Source organism: Carettochelys insculpta, chromosome 4 (assembly GCF_033958435.1).
Source record: "Carettochelys insculpta isolate YL-2023 chromosome 4, ASM3395843v1, whole genome shotgun sequence".
NCBI classification, from domain to species: Eukaryota; Metazoa; Chordata; order Testudines; family Carettochelyidae; genus Carettochelys; species Carettochelys insculpta.
Window position 1 is genome coordinate 116,843,048 of NC_134140.1, and position 17,999 is coordinate 116,861,046.

Sequence of the window (17,999 nt, forward strand, 5' to 3'; positions counted from 1 at the left end):
TATGCTACGAAACAATTGCCTTGACTCCCTGCATTACATTGTGACGCTGACAAGTCAAATGGCAGCTTTTAGACCTCAGCCAAGCACTAACAAATTTCTTACTGGCAACCAGGCCAGCTTATTTGTGTGCTGTGATTGTTAATCTTATAGAGGTCTTAGTGTGTTTAGCCCTATATGAAAGGCCTGCAAGCACCAGCATGGATGCTGTGTCATAGGTTGGGTGTCTACATGCCCTGCTATAAAGCGGTACTTTTCTGTCTGCGCTATGTGGCATGCCAAACAAGGAAAATGGTACCTAGTTCCAAATATTAAATCCCTATGCATCATTACCAGTGGGTAAGAGGCCCAGCCAAAACTAAGTGGGCTATAGAACAGCACCATCCAGAGAATTGTTAATTGGTCCCACTCAGGCTACTTGCACAAGGGCTCATCCCATCAGCCTGCATGCTGGCAGCAGGAAATATAGCTAGCTAAAGTAGTCATGACAGAGTTCAGTCTCTTTGCTGTTGAGGGTTAAAGGCTGAAGCTGAGCTCCTTAGGGCTAACCTAGATTAACCACAAAAGCCATTCAGCACTTACAAGGGTCCTACAACTGTCACCTTATAAAGCCATAGCTAATGCATTATGTTTTGTCTTTGGCTACTTTAGCCTCAAAGGCACTTTTCCAGCATTAAATCCTTGGTTGACTATAGATGGGACGACAAGAAATGTCTTTGGTTTACGGGCTGATGTAGGTAAACAGTCTTTTGGCACAAGAAGCAACAGGACTCGCTTCCGTATGGCAACCAGTTAGCCAGGGCCAGCGTTTGGATTGAAGGTCCCCTACACAGCACTGTTCAACTGGTGTGCCCCTACCCCCACATGCCGAGGGTGGAGGAGAACTGTTTTAGTGAAGTGCGGTTTATAATCTTCAGCAATATGCAAATGGCTATTTTAAAAACAACTTTTAATGCAGGATTGGGGATTAAAATAACTTTTTTTTTAAATTTATTTCCCATGGACTACCGCACCATGAAATTCTGGCTTCAGTGACAGTAGGAGTTTTGTCATTGACTTTAACAGACCCATATTTTGCCCTTGTTTCTAGGTAGCACAGCACACATCTACATTTATTACCAAGATTATTTGCAGTTACTAACATGAATTGCTAATCTAAATAACTAGTAAGTAGTAGTAAGGCAAGATTTAAGCGTGCTGATATTGTCCCAGATGCTTAGGGCAGGTAGCATATCCCTGATAAATGCAGCACAGTGTGTTCCCCCACATCCCGCCCACAGAGCTGCACCAGGAATGGGTCCCAATCCCCTGCCCCCAACACCCGCCCAGCCACAGGTTATGTCTGCCCTGCCCTGCCCTTTGGCTCTGACCTCTCCCCCAGCTCCTGCAACTCCTCTGAACACTTGCTCCTAGACCCTACCTCTCACCCTCTTCCTGCTTGTGCACCTCCCTCCTGCCCAGATCCCTGCACCATCCCTTCCACCCAGACCGCAGACACTCACTCCCAGCCCATTCCTGAATCCTACTTTACACCTAAAGGCACCTGAAGTTCAATCCTGCACCTTGACTCCTGCCCAGGTACCATAACCCCACCCCAGCCACCCTGTAGCCATCCACCAACCACACCATATGGCCCTCTGCCCCACCCCTGCTGGCACAGCCTAGAAGGGCCCCACAAAAGCTGCTGAGCTTCGGGTTAAGAATGTGTGTAGCAAGGTAGTTGGCTTTTTTCCTGCTTCTTGGGTTGGGGGGTGGGAGCACACCTGTTAAGTTTTTTTTTCCTGCTCATGGAGAAGGGAGGGGTAACGAGTCTGTGAGGTTTTTGTTCTGTTTTTGCTTTGCAGAACAGGCAGCAGCATATGGGGGGGGCAGTAGGACCTGGGAGCCCCCAAATACATGGGTACCCTACACAGCTGCTTAGCTTGCATAGGGCTAAGGAAAGCAGGTCTCACAAAGGTCAGCGTGCCTGGGTGGCAAGCCAGACTAGTGTACTTGAGGGGACTGACTGGTAACATGTTTCAGCTGTTCATTTTTACTAGGTATGTCTAAATTCCCCAGCCACATTCGGGTACGTGCCTGGCTTTAGCAGTGAGCTCTGAGGTTAGCACTGTAGTGACCCACCCTCAGACAACATGCCAGCACTCAATAGGTTGTCTCTTGCTGGTCAGGGCGTTAGTAGCTAGACCCCAGGTAACATGAGGGCAAGTGGGTTTCTAAGGGTACCGTCTGCACTAGCAACTGTAGGTGCCTGTAGCCTGCATCTCGTCCGCACCTAAACTCCAGAACATGTGAGTGATGCCAATGCAAGTGACAGGTGTTAAGCCTGAGGGTGCAAGATAAACAACCACATTCCATAGCTGTGCCACTTTGCCACATGGAAGGAGCAAGATACCAATGCTGAACTCAGGTTAGTAGTCCCACATGCCCACTATACACTGGATGCTCGCCTGCCTGATTGTTACCCACTCTGCAAACAGCACTATGCCCCCATTTTCCTCAGTAGTCCTGTGTTCCAGTGACCATATCTGAGTTACTTTCCCCGTGTATTCTTTCTAGCCAATGGTGGAGCCTATTCTGAGAGCTGCCACTAGGCCCACCAACCACCTTCAGGTGCCTATCATTGCATGGTTTGAGTACTCCAGCTTTTAGGGGCCTCCTAGCATGGCAGGAACCTAGGCCAAGCAATTTTATTAGGCTGGAGCTGCTGGGGGAGCAGATTCCAGCTCAGGACCTGAATGAATCAAGCACTAGAGGCTCCCACATCAGAAAGCAAAACACTGTCACTATTATTCCAGTTGATTTAGTGTACATGAGTGTGCTTCAATGAGTAGAACTGAGTGCTATCAACTACGTCCAATCCATAACCTGATGTGGGTTATGCCCTTATCAGCCCATGAGACTGATGTGATACAGGGCAAAGAGGCAGCCAGGCCTGTGATGGGTCCTGGAAGACAAGTAGCATGTTCTTCTTTGTACCCAGAGGAGCTAGTTGATGAAGATCACTCCATCCTCATCTTCACTGAGCTCAGGGAAGATCCCCAGGCGTGGCGGACACTGGTAAATTACAGCACACACTTCCTTTGACAGTGGCCCACTGATGGTTGACTGTTCTGGATCAGCAACTCTCATCAGTCCTGACACACTCAGTGCACCTAATATATTGTAGTCTTGATAGTTTTACAATGGTCCCTAAAGGTGGCCTGTAATAACTTAATGATTAATATTTTACATGATATGTGCATGGGTTATATACAAAGAATTAACTGTTAGACTTATGAGCTTAATAATTAAGAAGCACTATAAACACACAGTTTGTCTTAGTAGTGTGTATTTCTTGTCTGGCCAGCCCGGGCATCATGCAGCGACAATAAAGGTACACTTACATTAAAGAGGTAAAAAGCCATCTACTATCTTCACGATAAGGACTGAGGTCTGCCCCTCAAATGAAAGCAATAGCTGATTGTATACATGTTCCTATATGCTTAAGGCCCTACATAACTTGCACTAGTGTGAATTCCACAACATTTTGGCAGTGGGAGCCCTTGGGTGGCTGTCCTACCTTGCAGGAAAATAATGACTTTATTACTGCTCATGAAAGGATCTATTACTGTTTGTCTGCCATTTTTCCATGCCAGCTCTGCTATTCAGAGGCAGTTTTTACACAATTCAAGTACAGTGTTATGCATTGCAAACCTCCATCTTGTATGTGAGCTTCTGCTAGACTAACAGCCCTTGGCCTTGGTAGCTGAGCCTGCCTTAAAATGTGGTCAGCAATGCTTACTGAAACCTCGTGGTGATAATTTCACCTTGAACCATGTCTAGTTTAAGCTGAGCACTAGGAATCCTTTTATCTTTGTCTTCTGTAACCACTTCTGACTACAACTTGTAGTAGCCTAAACATCTCCCCTGGTATTTTAATAGCGTGTTTTGGTTGTTAATGAGAATTTATCCACCATTATGACTTGTGTGGGCCCAGTGTATTTAAGGTGTTGTACTTGACACCCTCACAGGGGCAAAGGACCTAATGTAGCTGGACAGTGCAGCCCAGACAACTCTGTGGAGCACTATGGGACTGGGAGCAACAGGCTCCCAGAAGCCAGAATGTGGCTGGTGTTAACCGACTACTGAAGTTGGACTTGGTGGCCCAGGGTGTCGGCGACACATAGGCACGCAAGGTGTGACCTGCAGGTTGTTGGGCTGTCTGTGAGCAGCCCAGCTTGGGAGTCACAGCAGCATGGCATTGCAAGGCTCCCCTGTTGGAGGGGAGGTCATGATACAGCCAGTGGATCAGACCCCACAATACCACAGCTAGCTGTTTCCAGGAATCCATGTCACGTGGTGGTGTTTACACCTTACACAAAGTTTGTTCCTTAAATTTCACACTTGTGCCTGCAGTTTTTCTAGGACGATTTATTAAATGTGTCACCTATCTCTAAAATCCAGCCCATCAGTCAGTCCCAGTTCTTCCACTTGTAGCTTTCATGCTTTGTTTTGAATACTCGCATTCCAGGGACTGCCCCTTCTGTCGCTAGTACCAGAGCAAAATACAAATGTATTTGGCTGCTTGACAAGCTTCCCATCTTCTTATGGCAAACAGCCAAGAAGTATTATCGCAGCCTTTTGCAGGATGTAGTGGAGCTGCTTTGCACTGCCCAGGTGCTCTGACTGGCCTGCCTCCTGGTTACAACACAGAGCCATCGCAGAGCTAGCAGCACCGGGGGGGCTACTTGTTGGTTGGCTCAGTAAAGGGCCCAGTGGCTAGTCACTGCTCTTACGCAACTGATGTGTTCTCAGAGGCTGGGAAAGTTGTGGAGAAGCTCTGCAGGAAAGATTTTCCTCATGCTGGAAGCAGTGGGAGTTGTGTGGTACCCCCAGCCTCAGGAGACTGTCACTGTGTGTGTGTGTGTGCACAGACAAACAGAGTGGTGCTAGTCCCTAGAACAGTAGAAGGAGGCCTGCTCGCTTGCTGGGTAATAAAGACTCTTTCTACTTGTCTTCTATCCAACCCTTGCATGGGAGGCTGGGGTGTGTCCATCCATCCTTTCAAAGTGCTCTTTTTACTAGGTCAGGCCAGAGGCTGTGTTTCTAAAATGAACATGTGACAAGTTTGGTTATTGCTAGTCTGAATCCTCTTCTCCATCTGCTGGTCTGTGCTCCCACCCCGGCCCCCGCTCATTTTACAGGCAGGTTCTGGTGGTGGTGGAGGGGGTGTCCTTTTTGGCTTGTGTGTGTTGTGCGTGTATACGCACACACTCAGTGCTTGGCTTACTGGACTGCTAGTGTAATCAGGTACCTCCTCATGGGTCAGGGTGAGCCTGAATCAGCAGCCTTGTCCATGGCCCACCAGCAGGGTCCCGGAACAGGGAACAAACAAGCTGGTGTGGGGCACGGAACACTGGGCTAGGGGTGTGGCAGATGCAGAAGCAGAAGCAGAGCCAAGCTGCCTCCAGGCTAGTCAGACTCTATATGCCTTTGTTACAAGCAGTGGGGCTGATAGCTACAAGCCCCAGGGCCAGATGAGAGGGAGGCCCAGATCCACACCCCAAAAGGGATGGGACCAAGGATGGAAGGGGCAGGGCAATCAGTGGCACACCCTGCCCCCCCACTCCACAGAGTGGTAGAACAGCACTGTCGGCACCTCTATGGGTCCCAGAGCTCCAGCTACTGCTGCTGCCAAAGTAGCAGTGGCGGCTGCTGGAGCTCCAGGCCCTGGCGTAACTGCCCCCTCCCTCCATCAGATGGCTGGGTTAGAAGGTGGTCTGTTTCCCACCCCACTTAAAGGACATTGAATGGGAGAGTGTCTTCAGCATATTAATTAGGTATTCTCTTTTCTCTACAGGTTTTAATTGCCCTACAATCAGTGGTAGGTACCTGCCTTGTCCTTGAAGGGCCTCGTTAGTTGTCAGCTTCAAGCCTCTTGGATGGGAGCATAAGAATGGCCATATTGAGTCACACCAGCAGTCATATAATCATATCATAGATCTGGAAGGGACCTTGTGAGGTAATTGAGTCCATTCCCCTGCCCTCACAGCGGGACCTGTCACTATCCCTGACAGATTTTATTGTATTTAAATCTAACCTGTCACAGACCCTAGAAAAGCCCCCACAAATGCTGAACTAACAATTCTCGGTTTACAAGGCCAGTGCTCTAACCACTGAGATATTCCATTATCCTATCTTTCAACAGCGGCCAAATGCAAGGAATGAACAGACCACGTGATCCTGACAAACAAGATCTTACCCTTTTTTGAACCCTGTTATGAACCTTTCCACTCCACTGTTCTGAGACAAACATAGGTGCCAGAAGGGACCCCACTAGCAATATTGTGCAGTTTCATATAACTTGTTAAACACAAAGCTGGGTGCCCTTCATGTAAGCAAGAATAAAAATCAAAGGAAAAAGGTTGTCTTTTAAAAGGAGACTGAACCATTTTATTTGGGGAATGTTTGTTAAAACAACCATATACAATTTAAACAAATGCACCGTAACTGTTTGTTCCCGAGTTCTCAGATTATAGTATGTACAGGGTTCATAAGGCACTGGTTCTCAAAAACACCCTTTCTTCAAAAGAAATCTTACATTTCTGCCAACATCAAAGGTGATGGGTAGGGGGCAAGATCAAGCATGTTCTGAGGGCAAAAACTGTCACAAATAAATTATGCTTATTATAATATTTTACTCAATGCACATCCTGGGTGGAGTTAAAACATGGAGGAATATTTTAAAATAAATGAGATGTACATTGGGGAGGGTGTAGGGGAAAACAGCCTATTTCATCACTAAACCCCTCCCTTTTGAGGGAATAGGCTGAAGACAACTCATAGGGTTTGTTACACTGGTTCACATCCTTTATGATGCCATTCTACCAGAGGTTAATTACTTTGGGCTTTACCTGTTTAATCATTCTCTAGTCACCAATGGTGACTACATCTAGCTGAAGACAGAAGATAGATAACAGTAAGAGTGCTTTTTCTTCTATAGAGAACACAGCCTGAGAGATTCACGTTGGAAAATATTTAACCAACACTGGAAACTCTTATATTCAATTTTGCTGAACTTTTGTTTTGAGTACAACAGCACCATGTGAATTCTGGGGTTAAATCAAACATGTCAATTATTTTGATCTGAAGATCTTTGTAGTACAATCAAACCAACATGTGTAACTACTTATTTCAAAACTAAAAAGACAAAACAAAGACAAAAGAAGAGTAAGGAAGTATTTCCCTGTTTCTGGCTGGATTAGTTCTTCAACATTTTAAGTATTTTGGTAACCACAAAATCTATGGGAAGAAATAAATGAGAAATTCTGATACTGGTTCTGAGACCTCAGCAATTCCCACTGAAAAGAAATGAGGACTCTTGTTAGAGCATCTGAACACAGTTTTATTTGGGGAACTAACTTTGGTTTTATATTTTTGTTATTTTTCTCCCAAATACCTTCTGTTAAATGCAAATGGAGAAGAAAAAAAATTGTGGGAAATGTTAGTTTAGAAAATAATTATTGATGCCTTTCTAAGTTTTAAAACAAAAGTGATAATGCTCAGAGTAAAGAAATAATTAGAACAGTGTTTCCCAAGTGACTCTGAGGAAGAGTTTTTCTGTAGTAACCATTCTTCATCATAAACACTAGAACTTAGTACTGTTTACTTGTAAGGACCACTAACAACTCTTTATAATGGGAGAACGCTTAGATCAGACTGCCCATCTCTACTGACTGCAGCTGCGGGTTGGGTTGAAAGACAACAACAGGGTTAAGTCCAATTCTGCCTATACAAAATCCAAACCATGCACTCAAATAACTGCCAGCAGCTCTGTCTTTTCAGACTTTATCAACAGGAAAGTAAGAAGTCTCACTATATTAACAAAAATCAGAATAAATGGGACGTTCCCCTGTCCCAAAGTAACTCACTGCATGAGTGTCTCATACTCGCATGAATGAAAGAAACAAAACACTTCTCTGTGCTGGTGACATTCTCATATGCAGCTTGTAGAAGTTTCACTCACCAGTGGTTTTCCTGGTAAGTGAAAGACTCGTAAGGTGAACTAAACTTGTTCTTCAGTGAACCTGATCCTTTTATTTGTGTTCATAGAAAAATTCTTTATTTTTCAGTGAGAAAGCCTAGAAAATGTGTGCTTTTGCTTATCATCCTAGAGTCTAATCAAAGCAAACTTCTAACAGTACTAGAAATCCAAAGGGGGTATGAAAAACAAGTGCAGAACTGCACAGAACTGCAATTGTTATATGGCTTCTATTTATCTTCAATACCGCAAGTTCTATCTGCAAGAGACCACAGGCAGAACATCAGGAAAGTAGTCTTTCTACATAGGGAATCTTTCTAACCAGCAAATGCCTACACTGTGAGAACAAATACATGGGATTGTGAAAAGCAGTCTCTATAGGAAGGTGGCTTTTAAGACAGTTTCCTTTATAGTTTCTTTGAACTTCACAGCCTCTCCTCAATATTATTTTTGTTGGAGTGCAAATCTTCTTATAAATGAAAAAAGTCACTTTACTTTCTTCTTCAGGCAGTTTCTTACAAATTTTTTAATTTAACAATATAGGTCTTTACTTCTAACTGTAAGTTTAATTTTAATAAAATTTAAAGCAGTATCTTCTTTCAAACAATCAAAAATAAAATAAAATAAAATAAAATGGGCTTTCACAGAAAGCAACATGCGTAATTTTGAACCAGTTACTGAAATGGCATTTCTCAATGCAAACAGGGAGTGCATGCACCTCTTCTGATCTTGTGTGTCAAAGCCTGCTGCTTTTCCAAAAGATCCTCTCCTCAAAAGATGTTAAGTCTACATTTCCTCTGAAGTATGACTGTGTTCAGAGTGCATATTAGTGGAGGATTTTGATTCCTCTTCATGTCCTCTGACCACAAGGGAAAGTCAGTTTTTATGGACTGTTGCAAAGCATGTCTTTCGTTGAATCAGAGCTTAATGTCCTGCGACTCTGACATTTTGGCAAGCGTTTTCTTTACTCGCAGAGCTGTGAGCCGAGAAGCAGGATTGTGGGCCCAGCACTCAGTCATGAGTTTTCCCATTTGTCTTAAGCACTGTGGACAGAAAATATGAAAAAAGATCACACCTGGGTCAGTTGGAATGCAAGGCTGCAGTTGATCACTGTCCTGAAAAACTTTAGGAAAAAGGCAAATGTATTTAAAGGCAGTGTCAGGTACCATACAACCAATAAAGACATACACACGGGATGGGATGAAATTTTCTGTATATTGACTGCAATTCTCAACGTGTCACTAAAGTTGAATACTTAGGACAAAATGGGCTCCATATTTGGCTCAAAAATCAAACATCAGAAAAGCCCTTTCCCCGTCTCTCTTAACTGACTCCTAAGGAACACCTCTCTGCTAACTTCCCTTTAAGGTAGATAGCATGAACCTTGTGTGGTAGGAATTGGGATGTGGAAAAGCACATGAGCCATGGGTAGAATTCATTCTTCCCTGTTTGCAAACTGACTTCAGTGCAGGCTGAACATGGCAACTCTAACAACTTTTGCGCTGGAATAGTGGTCACTGCCCCTCTTTGCCCCCTTGCAGTACTTCTCGTTCACTGGATGATATGCTGTATTACCCTAATCACCATGGCATAAGGGGATCTGGTAGATGTTTTCTGTCTGCCACAATGATTTCTTCTTTTGTGCCAGCCTATCAGGGAACAGTCACCGTGCCTGCCTTCAGAAAGGGAGCACAGATGACATGATGCACAGCTGTTCTGCCTATTCTTTGCTCCTAGTCACAGAAGACTAATGCAAGCTTTCAGCACTTGAGTGAATGTCACCCTGTTTGCATATGATCTCTCAGGATTTGAAACACTGGAAGTCCCTGCTGCTATATTAGAAAAAAAAACACTTGTTTTTGAAAAACATAACCTTCCTGGTGTTAGTTAAGATGAGGACGGATTCCACTGGTAAAGGGGAATGGATTCAAGTGATTTGGCCAGAGAAAGACCCGAGATAGGAGTGTCATGACACCACCTCCATGTGACCCCTTTGTCTGCATGTCAAGAAGAATTCAAACAGCACAGATTGCAAAGACTAGAGTATAAAATCATAACGGCTATGTAAGCCAGAACCTTTTCTGAAAGAAAGATAAAAATGTGTAGGTAACCCTTATGGGTTGCATGTACTACTTCACTGAGTTTGCTGCTTGTCAATGTGGTCCCCATCCTGGAACTGGTTATGCCATCTGCTTGGTGAAGACTGCACAACTCAGCAAGCCTTGCCAATCCCTGAGATGAGCTTAAAAACAACATTACAATAGGACCATACATTTATCTGACTCATGGGATGAAATCCTCTTTAAGTGCGGACCTCATATATTCAGATTTTTGTGGATGTGTGTGTTTGTTTTCTTAAACTCATGCCGCATTTTCTAAGACTGCTTACAACTCTTGCAGATTAAATCTTTGATCTAATTAGACTGCTCAAACAAACACTGCTATTCCCAAATCACAGCCCCCTGCTACAATAATAGCATTACACTGTAACCCTTAACAAAATTAATGACCTCTGCATAACACCAGCATAATAGCCAGCAAGTCTGTCTGTGATACATCAATTATTGGGCTACTGATCTGAAACACAATTTCAATTCATTATAAAATCTCAGAGGAATGATATCAGATCCCCTCCTCCCCTCATAACCAATTTCCATAAAGGAGAGTACAAGTACGCTTGAGAATACTGTTTCCTAGATCCCATTTTAGGGGAAAGGCATGCATCTGTGGGCAAAGAGATGCACCAGTGCCCTTTGTAGGAGGTATGCTGTAAAAGCAAGGGAACCCAAAAGTAGTCTATTTGATGTGTTTATAAACAGCTTGTGGGCACAAGTAATGGTTTTGTTTGCCATTCCTGCATGCTGTGGTGTTGCATACAAATAGCAAAGTGAAGTGTATCTAAAATCATGCACTCTGGCCTGTACACCTGTGACCACAGGCAAAACCCATACACTGATTTGCTCCCATAACAGCACCAATGCTCTTATTAAAAAAAACAGTTAATGACAATTATAGCCCTAATTTAAAACAATCACAGCTGTCACCAGTACACCATGTACAGCATGTGACGGTAAAAGCAGCTTGACTTTCTGACCAGCCATTCCTTATCAATTAACTCTGACACTGGGAAGGGAAAACATGCGCAAGAGATGAGCAGAGAGAAACACACACTGAGTGCATTCAGCTTTCACTATGTTATCTTGGTAGACAGTAAAAATGTAACACATTTTCTGAAAAGACTTGAGGCCAATTCTGAGAAAATCAGAACACCGACTTCAGTGGAAGCACTTCTTAGAATGCAGCTATTTACCTGTGATGCAAGGGTGATGGGTGCTGAAATCAAATTTAACCATCCCACAGACCCTAATAGGCACAGTGCTACGTTTGAAAATCCTGCCTGTGTATTGTGAATGAAATCCTCACAGCTTCGGGATCAAATAAATGGTAACATAATAAAACACTTGCTTTATTATAAAGGACTTCTCACCTCATCACTGCTCCATCTATTAGGGAACGAGGGACGGAGCTTCTTAATGCACACAATCTCCCGCATGTCCTCATAAGAGGGGTCAGTGGGCACAAGATCATGGTATGGAAGCTGGTATTCTTCAACTATTCCTGAAAGAAACATTTTACAGCTGCATCATAATCTCAGGGTCAAACTCTAAGAGGACTAAGGATTTTTGGACTATACCAACTACACCCTTTTGACTGCTACCAGTCATAGGGTGTGTCTACACTTGCACTCCTCTTTCAAAAGAGGTATTCAAATGAGGTAAATCAGAAATGCAAATAAGGTATAAATTTTCATATTTGACAGCTCATTTGCATGTTCTAATTTCAAAACAGCTTCTCTCGAAAGAAGAAAGCCAGTATAGATGCTGCTCTTTCGAAAGTAAACCCCATCTTCTAAAGAATCTTTCTTCCCATTAAAAAAAAGAAGGATTCTTTCGAAGATGGGTTTACTTTCAAAAGAGCAGCACCTACACTGGCTTTCTTCTTTAGAGAAGCTCTTTTGAAATTAGAATATGCAAATAAGGTACCAAATATGCAAATTTAGGCCTCTCTTGCATGTCTCTTTCGGACAGGAATGCAAATGTAGACGCACCCATATTGAGCTTTGACTTGCTCAGCACAGACACTAAGAGTATGATCCACATGAGATATTATTTCAATTTTGCTTTGGATGGGTGGGGTCATCTTTTTGAAGAAAATGAAGAAAATATAGGCAGAAAACCACAGAGCATAAAGTAGGGGCAGAAGACTGCAGTAAGAGAAACAGGATCCTCAGCTTCAACCTACGCTTCCCCAAGGTAATACATTCAGCTGTGATAAGTGTATTTGTGTGGCTCAACTATATGAGATTCAGAAGATATAAATTAATCCCTTTAAAATAATGTATGTATATTATACCCGCCCCCCACCAATCAGAAGAAAATGAATGAACTAAACGGAAGTGCACACACTCATAATGGTCAACAATTTATATGCTTAATTTCTCTAGTCTAAAAATGAAAATATAACAACAGTATCTCAGATGGTTGTAGTACTAACTGTTTGTAAATTATGATTTTAATGGTGATTACTCTAGCTGCTAAATATTAATAAATAATTTTAGCAACATAATCACCAGCAATTATTTCCCACCACTTAGGAAAAGGGAATAGATGTAGTTTCTGACATATTACACTATAGTAGCAGCTGGCAAATATTAACTCTTTCATGATAATCACTTAGTACTTACCAAGAAAGTATTTCTCAAACACTCAGTTTTGTATGCCCTTTACAAAATGTAGCAATATGTTCTTTTCTTTAGATGAATAAAAGTGGTGTGTATTATTATAACTGTCTTCACGCAGAAGTGCTTTAATGTCCTTTATAAGGTATAAATAATGAGATCAATTGACCCACAACACACATGCTAATTCTCTTCCAGGGTGAAAATAAAGTGTTCTAAACTAGTAACATGAACCAGCATTGTTTTGGAGGAGGTATGGTCCAGTGGATAGAGTAGGTGTGGTCTATTCCTACTCTATCATTGACCAGCTCTGTGACTTTGGACAAACCTTTCCCCTCCCTGTGCTTTGGATTCCCAACTTCCCTTACACAGCTCTTTGAGCTCCATAGGTGGGAAGTGCTATGTAAAAATTAAATACTCTTGTTTTAGCTGGTACAGCCAAAAAAGTAAAAAAAAAAAAAAAAAAAAAAACCAGCTTCAAATGAGACAGGTGGTGGAATGCAAGAAGGGAGAATGCAATTATCCATTCTAAAAGCCATATTATTACCAAACATTATTCATTCATAAAATAACATTATTATTCACTCATCTCAGTGAACCATGCAACAACAAACCCTACATCAAAAATACTTCAGAAACACTCCACCCTGATTTAAGTTAGGGATAGCATCTTTAAATCACCTATTAAACAGAGTCTAAGATGAAAAACCCTGAGTGCAAGTAAGTAGCTATTAATAGGCCCAGGACTGCCAATGTGTTTAGCCAGGATAGCTTATTGCAACAGAAATTACTACGCAGAAAGACAGGCTGGAACTGAAGCTTTAGGTTACAAATGACGTTTGCTGCTACAGGACAAGTCACATTCTAGTTACCAAAAATATGTTTGCCATTTACCTCCTGACACACATCTCCTCGCTACCTCCCAAAGGATAAGTCCAAAACTGTACATATCAGCCATGATATATGACTGGAAGTGATTCCTATTCAAGCTTTCATCCAGCACCTCAGGAGGCATATAGCGCTTTGTTCCTACCCGGGTGTTCGGTGGTATGTCCACCTCATTGGTATCACTAAAAGAAAGAGAAGAAGTAGAATAAAAAGAACCAAACATACAAAAATAGCTTAAAAACACCTCTGAAAACCCAACTGGATTTACAGAAAAATAAATTCAAATAAAATTTATTCTTGGACAAAGTTAAAAGTAATGCATAATCTTAATGAAACAATTCTTACAGGGAAAGCTACTTCGCATGAACAGTGACCCTTCTTCAAAGGCTTACTTGCTTTAAGCTATATTATTCATTCCAGCATTGAACCACAACAGAGGTAAGACTCAGCAGGGATGCTGGTAACATTTAAGAGATTTCATTAACATTGGACTAAACTCTTATGCATGCGATAACAATCAAATCTTCATTAAATGATGTTTTCTTAACATACTGCACTACCGTTTTAGTCTTAACAATTAATAGAGGAGAGGTTAAGAGCTGGATCTGCCAAGCTGGACCTATGAAGAACAACAACAGACTAACCATTTCTTGTGCATTATTCCTGATCTCTCCTAACTCTTCTTCACCCAGGTTGTAAAACACTTACGTATACTGTACAACAAACCTAGTCAAATATGTCACATGTCACATGGATAATGCAGTGAAGAGTGGAGATTTAATGCATAAAGTAATAGAAGAGATGGACACCTTTTACACACACCACTGGCTTTCCTCCCATTTGTGCAAATATAGCAGCATCAACTCCAATGATTTTCAGTTCTAGATATGGCATAATTTGTGGATTTTTTAAAAGTTGTCTCTCCTTCACCTGTTACACCTAAATGGTTTATATCCACTAAAAATGATAAAATCGGATAGAATAACTATATGAATTCCACCACAGTTGTGAAAATAACAAACAAGCAGATCCTCCTTGATATGTGTCACTGGTCACGGACAAAATCATTCATACATTTGTGCACTGGGATACTTGCTGACTTCCTGGGGGCAATATGACTTGACTCCAGGGAACTGCACTGATTTATGGAATTTAAGAATTTTAAGGACAGTCAGCAAAAAATAACAAAAGGCAGCTGTACTGAAGTCACTGCTTCTCTCAGTGGAAAACATTCCTCTTGAGGGATACACAAATAAAGACGCAGCAGTAGAAAGTGTTAAGCGTACCAAAAGGCACTACCAAATTCATGGTCTATTTTAATCCATTTCAAAGTTTTAAAACATACTGGCTGTATCTACACGTGCCACTTTGTCCAGAAGTGGCACAGTAATGAGTTATCTGGAAGATGCTAATGAGGCACAGATGCAAATTTTCTGCACCTCATTAGCATATTGGCAGGTGGTTCGGAGTCCGGAAGAAACTCTTCCTGAGTCCAAAATACACGTGCAGACGCACGGCCCGTGGGGATCTTCTGGAAGCCCCTTCTTCCTCAAAAAAACTCTGGAGTAGCGCAAGCACTTCGATGTACCCACGGCTGATCCGCGGCTACACGCAAGCCGGCATGTCGAAGTTTCACACTTCGAAGTTGCCACGGGGGAGATTTTGACTAATGAAGTGCTGCATATGCACTGCAGCACTTCATTAGTAATCTCCTGATAACTTAGTTACCATGCCCCCTTTGAAGTTCTGGACTAGTCTAGACACAGCCTAAAATAACCTTTCAACTCACTACTCACCTTTGGGTCAGGACCCCTAATTTGAGAAACACTGGTATCCACTGTGGAATTTATTTAATATAGCATAAAAGCACATAAAAGACCAGATTTTACAGTGAGAAACCAGATTCAGGCTCTATGATACATTATTTATGGCTGTGAATTCGGTAGGCTCCTAAGCATATGAAGTGAATTTTGGTTGGATCACAATAAAAGAATGGCATTACTGTGTCTTGTTATACAGCAACAAGTTGCTGGCTCTCTGGCTTCTTGATTTATACCTGTTGGACATGTTACTGTATTTACGCAAGGCAAAGCATACTGGCAAAGGATAAATTGCTTTCCTTGAAATTTACTCATTGGTAAACCTGTACACTGATAGAATTCCAAGCTATTGTTTCCCAGACAATCAGCTTCCGTTTTTTCAGGAAGTGTCTAATGAAGGACACTAGTGCAGATGAATCAATTGATGGAGGACAGAAGGCTGCCTTTATCTGTATTCTAAACAATATCCATTTAAAATCTTGTATGGAATCTCTTTATTTAAACACTTAAGAAAAGCCACATTTTCCAAAATTGTCTCTTAAATTGCAACACACAATTTATTTTTGTGCTGAAAAAATAGAATCCCAGAACTGCTAACATGCATTCCCACCAGGGAATGGCACTACAAACACAAATACTTTTAAAACCAGCCAAACAGCTGTCCTATGGCAATAACTCCCTAACCCATGAGTTGTTAAACCACATGAGTTGTTAAACCCACAGTTGTTCTGGCTCCTTGTTGTTTAAACACATTTCCATTTTTAAAAACTTGAATTCAAAAGCTATTTCAAAAATCAAATCTATACACCAGCAATTCGATTTGTAGGAAATTAAACAAATAGCAGCATACTTTTCAACACATCCCAATTAGTTACATGTACAGATTATTTCAATTATTCTGTGTGTGAAGTCAATCAATTATTATGATATTTGATCACACATACGATCACTGCTTTAACCCCCATCTTGGCTCCCTTCATAAAATAATACTAAATTGAATTTGTATGACTATACAACTAGAATGACTATTTAGATATAAAAACAGCTTTTTATAAGCATGCAATAAATAGTATGCCTGTCCTTAATATAGTATAGGGCTGTGCCGTATATATCCTGGTGCCAAGAAACGACAATACAAAAAGACCCATAGTATCTCTCTGACCCCTTTCAATTAAAGAACACGTATTTTCTTGCTGACATTAACAAGCCTGGGGTCAGGAAAGAATTTGCACCTAATTTTACTCACCTAATAAATTTAACGGCCAAGCCCAGGTCTGCTATACAGCAGGTTCCATTCTTTTTCACTAGAATGTTCTTACTTTTCAGATCACGGTGGGCAATCGCGGGTTTGCCTTGAGTACTGAAGATCTCAGTGTGCAAATGGCACAAGCCACTAACTGAGGAATATGCCAGTTTCAGCATGGCTTTTGTATCTAAGGTAGTGGATTTCAGATAATCATATAGGGAGCCATTCTCATGGTAGTCTGTGATAAGATACAGTTGGGTCCAAGAGCCTGTCCCTTTAATGTCTGCAGCAATGAACCCTGTAGGAAGGGAAAGATTTTCAGATTAACATTTTTGTGACTTTTAAACACTACATACGGCTCTATAAATTATCTCTCAGCAACTTGTATGTTTTAGCTATAAGCTCAACTTCTTTATCCAATCTATAGTAGAACCCCGATTATCCAACATAAACTGGATTGACTGATTGACAGATAACAGGAAATGTTGGATAACATGGGGGCCAGCTGCTGGCTGCCTGGGGCTGGCTTCCACAGGATGGGCTGCCAGCTGCTGTTGGGCAGCTTCCCGGGCTGGGCGACTGTGAGGTCAGATATTGTGGGGCCCACTGCCTTGAGGCCATTTGCTGCGGGGCTGGGGCAGTGGGCTGGTTGCTGCTGAGTTGGGGGAGAATTGTGGTGTCAGATAAGATGAAATGTTGGATAACTGGAGGCCAGATAATTAGGATGGTATTGTATATTGCATTCAGTTAATAACATCTCATGCTAAAGTTCATCAAAATGTGGCTTACACTGCATAAAAAATACACAAGAATTACTCTGAGTTATTATATGGCTACATTAAGAATATCTCATGCTAAAGTTCATCAGTGCTTCCTGTCTAATCCCCAGGTTAAGGGTTAAATTATGATCAGGAGAGGAGGGGCATACAAATAAATAGCCCAGTCTTTGCTTGTACAAGGACAAGTACAAAAGCAGTTCATGTAAGCAAGGCCTGCTCAGTTCTTGGTCACTCCAGTGATGTAACTGTCCAGAGAGAGATCACACGAACACCCAGATTCGATCTTCCGAAGCGACATTTTGTGTATGCATGAAATGACACATTACGAGGTCAACGTCGACCCCAGAACTCCTCACAAGCCATAAGGATTAAGAAAGGTGGACAGAAGGAGAGGTCATGTCGACCTTCTGCCATGAAGACCCCTGGAGAAGTCGAAAGTTGATGGCTGCAAAGTTGATTTTTCGTACAGCTAGCCCAAGCAGCCACAAGAGAGACATACCTCTTGAGTACA

General features: G+C 42.1%; 1 protein-coding gene across 4 annotated transcripts in view; it reads right to left on the minus strand.

The window, feature by feature from the left end:
• Positions 1 to 6,756: 6,756 nt before the first annotated feature.
• The window catches only part of BMPR1B (bone morphogenetic protein receptor type 1B), a 355,830-nt gene continuing 344,587 nt past the window's right edge, over positions 6,757 to 17,999 (minus strand). For all 4 annotated transcript variants that reach the window (XM_074993577.1, XM_074993578.1, XM_074993579.1 and 1 more), the window contains 4 exons: positions 16,710 to 17,007; positions 13,650 to 13,825; positions 11,505 to 11,635; positions 6,757 to 9,060 (listed from right to left, as the gene is read on the minus strand). In XM_074993577.1, coding sequence (XP_074849678.1) covers positions 8,935 to 9,060; positions 11,505 to 11,635; positions 13,650 to 13,825; positions 16,710 to 17,007 — 731 coding nt within the window. In that variant the 3' untranslated portion in view covers positions 6,757 to 8,934. The remainder of the gene's footprint in view (positions 9,061 to 11,504; positions 11,636 to 13,649; positions 13,826 to 16,709; positions 17,008 to 17,999) is intronic.